This window comes from Charadrius vociferus, unplaced genomic scaffold (assembly GCF_000708025.1).
Source record: "Charadrius vociferus isolate BGI_N301 unplaced genomic scaffold, ASM70802v2 scaffold455, whole genome shotgun sequence".
Lineage (NCBI taxonomy): Eukaryota > Metazoa > Chordata > Aves > Charadriiformes > Charadriidae > Charadrius > Charadrius vociferus.
In genome coordinates this window covers 1,203,026-1,206,809 of record NW_009648550.1, presented here as the reverse complement: position 1 = coordinate 1,206,809, position 3,784 = coordinate 1,203,026, and the positions used below count along the sequence as shown (strand labels likewise).

Here is a 3,784-nt window from a genome sequence, read left to right as displayed (position 1 = left end):
TTGTGCAAACACGCAGCAGCCTCTCCAGTGCCAATGTTTGGCAGTAGCAGGAGTCAACCCAGTTCCACATTGTCCAAATTCCCCAAAATTTCACGTGCAAAAAATGTTACCCCATCCCAGGAGCCTGCCCACTGCACGGGGGCTGCCAGGCCCTGCTCCTCGCTCGGGGAGCGGGTAGTTTGCTGTACACCACCGATCCGACACGATGTCCTTGAGGACGTCCCCAGAGGAAGCCCAGTTCCTCCTATTCTTCTCCGGCTGCTGCTGGTGCAGGTGTTCCCCCTTGCTGGGCCCCATTGTCCCTTGTCCCAGCCTTGGGGTTTTGCACAAACAGCCGTTGCTGATGTCAACCAGACGGTACATGTTTCCTTCTTTGGCCTTGGAGAAACATTCTTTAACCAGTTCCTTCAGCAAGCTGATCTTTTAATTTTTTAAATTAATTTCTTTTTTTTTTTTTTTAAGGGTGGCATGCCAGTCGGCAGGATTTCTGGTCTCCAGAAGATGATTTGCTTTTGATTATTATCTGAAACAGGGGGTTATAGACGTGTTCAGCCGTGGGGATTGAGAAACAAAACCCCTTTTAACTTTTTAACTTCTAACTTTTTAACCGAACCAGGACTGTGATTGATTTTCAAATGGGAACGTCAGCCCAACTGAGAAGAAAATTTAAAAAGCATGGCGTATTTAATAAAAAACAATAGAAGCATGACATGTTTTTAAGTTACCAAAAACTACTCTTTTGCCAAAACTGTGGGTACAAATACTAGCATAAGCTTTGCAGATGAAGATTTGACTAAAAAGTGGTGTGGGGGGTGTTTTCCTGTCCATGAAATTGTAACCAGCCTGTAAAAAGCTCTAGCAGGAACATTCAACCATCTATTGGGGGAAAAAAATAAAGCCACTGGAAAAAGTTATTAGCTATATTCTTGCAAATCAAAGGAAAGGATCTGACACTGCAGTCTTGAAAAAGAAGTTCTCTTCCCTGGGACAGGAGCCCTGGCTTCTACCTCGTACATATCCTAATGAAGAATGTCACCAGCAAGTCATTAATTACTCTGCTGGAATGACCTCTTAAAAATAATTTCTAGCTGCATGTCAAAGTATTTTTGGTTTTGTCCATAACCCCAGTTTAGAAATGTCTGGAGGAGCTGTAGCTAGAACTGGACATTTTTTGTCCATGGAACTTTGTTGGACAAAAAATGCTCATTTGGGTTGCTGAAATAAATTGTCCTGGAAGGAGAAAACACCAGCAGTGTTTTTATAAAAGCAAAGACACGTACTGGTTTAGAAGAAAGGAAATACTTTTGTGTTGAGTTCTCTTATTTTGTTCAAGTCTAAAGAAAATTCCCCCTATTTCTTCCCATAGGAAATCATAAATAAAACCGATTCAAGATGGCATCAAAATATTTTTTTCCTCCCAATGCAGCTTTTTGGTGTGGCTGCGGACCCAAAATGTTTCAGTTTCAGAGCATTAGCTGTGGATCTCTGCATCTTATTCTCAGCTCAGATAGGAGTGCCGCCTCTGCATCACTCAAATGATGGTTCTCTCTTTTTTTCAGTGAAGCCAGTGCCATTCAGTAGCTTGTCAAACCGTAGGGTGCAGGAGAGATTGGTGAAGGGGCTCCAGCTCCTCCCCCTTCTCCTTCGCATCCAAGGTCTTTGCAATCTTCAGATGTTCCAAAAGCCAAAACCCAGCCCCAGTCCCTGCTGCTGGCCAGAGGACATCCCAGCACCCGGGGCTCTTCCAGGAACACTGTGCAGAAACAGGTCTGGAGAAGAACAACAGAAATATGTAGTCTTCAGTACTGGGATTTTTGGAAACTTTTCTGTTTAGGGTATAGAGGAGGGAAGCAAACAAGGGGGTTTCTTGTTTTGGTTCCTTGGTTGGATTGCAGTCACTCGCTACTGCTTTCCTGAGTTAAGTCAGCACACAAAAACCAGATAAATCAACAAATAGGAAGATTACTGGAATGAACATTGAACTAATGGTTATGACGGATGCCTGCTAAACGGAAAAAGATAAGACAGACTCGCAGGTCAAGTGGTTAAAGTCTGAATTAGCTGCTGCAAGAGGGAAGCTCCAGGAGAAGATCCTAGGGATGCAAAAGGGCGGGCAGACTATCAGTGAGGGAACCAGGATTATCTTTTTCTGAACTCATTAGCTTTTTGCTCATTTGCTACCCTCCGCTTCTCACTACTGTGTGTTCTGATGACCGCCCCACGTTACCTGACATGTAAAACCTGTGTCATCAAACCATTCTACCCGCTCATCTTCATCCAAGGGTCTCCAAATAGCAAGAGTAAAGCGCAAGGAGCACTGTGTCTGGAGACACCATCCTGCAGTCCTCCCTTCTTCAGGGCACTCCATTAATCTTCACCCTCTATAACACTGTCACCATCCTGACCTCTCTGCAGACACTGCCCTGCGGGCAGGAATGGGCTTGAAAAGGACAGCTCTACAGTATAATAAAAAAATGATGGGTCCGAACCAGGACATGCCCTGGGGTGCTCAGATGTGCAAAATACTGTTTTGCATACGTGAACGGCTGGTTATGCACATGGCTGCGGCACCCAAAGGTGAGCACACCTGCTGCAGCTCTGGGGCAGAAAAGAAGTCACTGTGTTGCTTGGCATCTCCTTCCTGGTCTGAAAAAGGAGAAGCACAGCAAATTCAGCACCAGTAAATATCTAATTTAAATATTTAAAATTATTTAAATTTCAACCGTGGTGCTAAAATGCTTTTGAATCCTAACATGCTGTTGCAGACAAGTAGCTTCAAGCCCTTTTAGGGGCTTTTGCAACATTAATGTTTGTTTAAACATTACAGTGTGCTATATTAAGGCCTTTGCCCTTTAATGGCCTTCCACACAGCCACCGACATCAGCCAAGCCCAGCTGATTCTCTGCACTACACCGGATCAGGGTCAAGTGATTAGCGACTTATTAACACGGAGCATCGCAGCATCAACCCTCACCCATGTGATGCTGGGGCAACCTCTGGCCAGTGCTTCCCCCGGCATGGAGGGTTTACTCTGGACGGCATCGGGGACTGGCCGAGCTTGGCTCCGTCCTGGCAGCCTGGACCTTCCCACGACCTAGCTCCTATTTCAGGGCTTGTCCTTCTATTTAAAGCGCACGAAGAAGGGGAAAAATGCACTCAAAATGTAGTGTGCACATGAGACACCGCGCCAAATATTCCGTTTCTTTTAGAGGCTGATAGCAAGGGATCCCACGGCTTTTTTTTTTTAATTTATTTTCTTTTTTTCTCCTTTTAGCAATACATGCTTGAAAACTATCAGGCCGTATTAGGGATTAGAAAAATCATCTGCTGGGTGAGTGAGTCGATCAAGCCCTCGAAAACTATAAAAACAACCCAACCAAAACACAAAAGCAGGAACCCAGCTAGTTTCTCCCACAGAAAAGCATCACCAAAGCTTGAGGATGGGAGCGAGGAGCCGGCTGCGCCGGGGGGAAGGGGAAGCCAGCGAGGAGAGCTCCTGGGCCGTCAACAACAAGCGGCCAGCCAGACCACGCTACAGGAAGCCGTAGCCTCCGGTGATAAATAGGAGACCCGGGAGCACAGGATGCGTGCAGGGCGAGCTCAGCGAGACGAGGGGATGTGAGCCGGCGGCTGACGAGTCCCTCCGTCCATCCGTCCGTCCGTCCAGCCTGTGGGATGGCCACCGCCCGGCTGCTGCTGCTGCTGCTGTTGCTGGTGCGGGGGTCTGGCGGGGAGGAGGCCGAGGTGGTCTGCGCCGGCACCGCCTGCTACACCCTGCACCGGG

The 3,784-nt window shown here is 47.1% G+C and overlaps 1 protein-coding gene across 1 annotated transcript in view; it reads left to right on the top strand.

Annotated features, from left to right (window-relative positions):
* Positions 1-3,675: 3,675 nt before the first annotated feature.
* Positions 3,676-3,784, top strand: part of CD93 (CD93 molecule) — a 1,615-nt gene continuing 1,506 nt past the window's right edge. The window contains exon 1 of the mRNA XM_009886056.1: positions 3,676-3,714. Coding sequence (XP_009884358.1) covers positions 3,676-3,714 — 39 coding nt within the window. The remainder of the gene's footprint in view (positions 3,715-3,784) is intronic.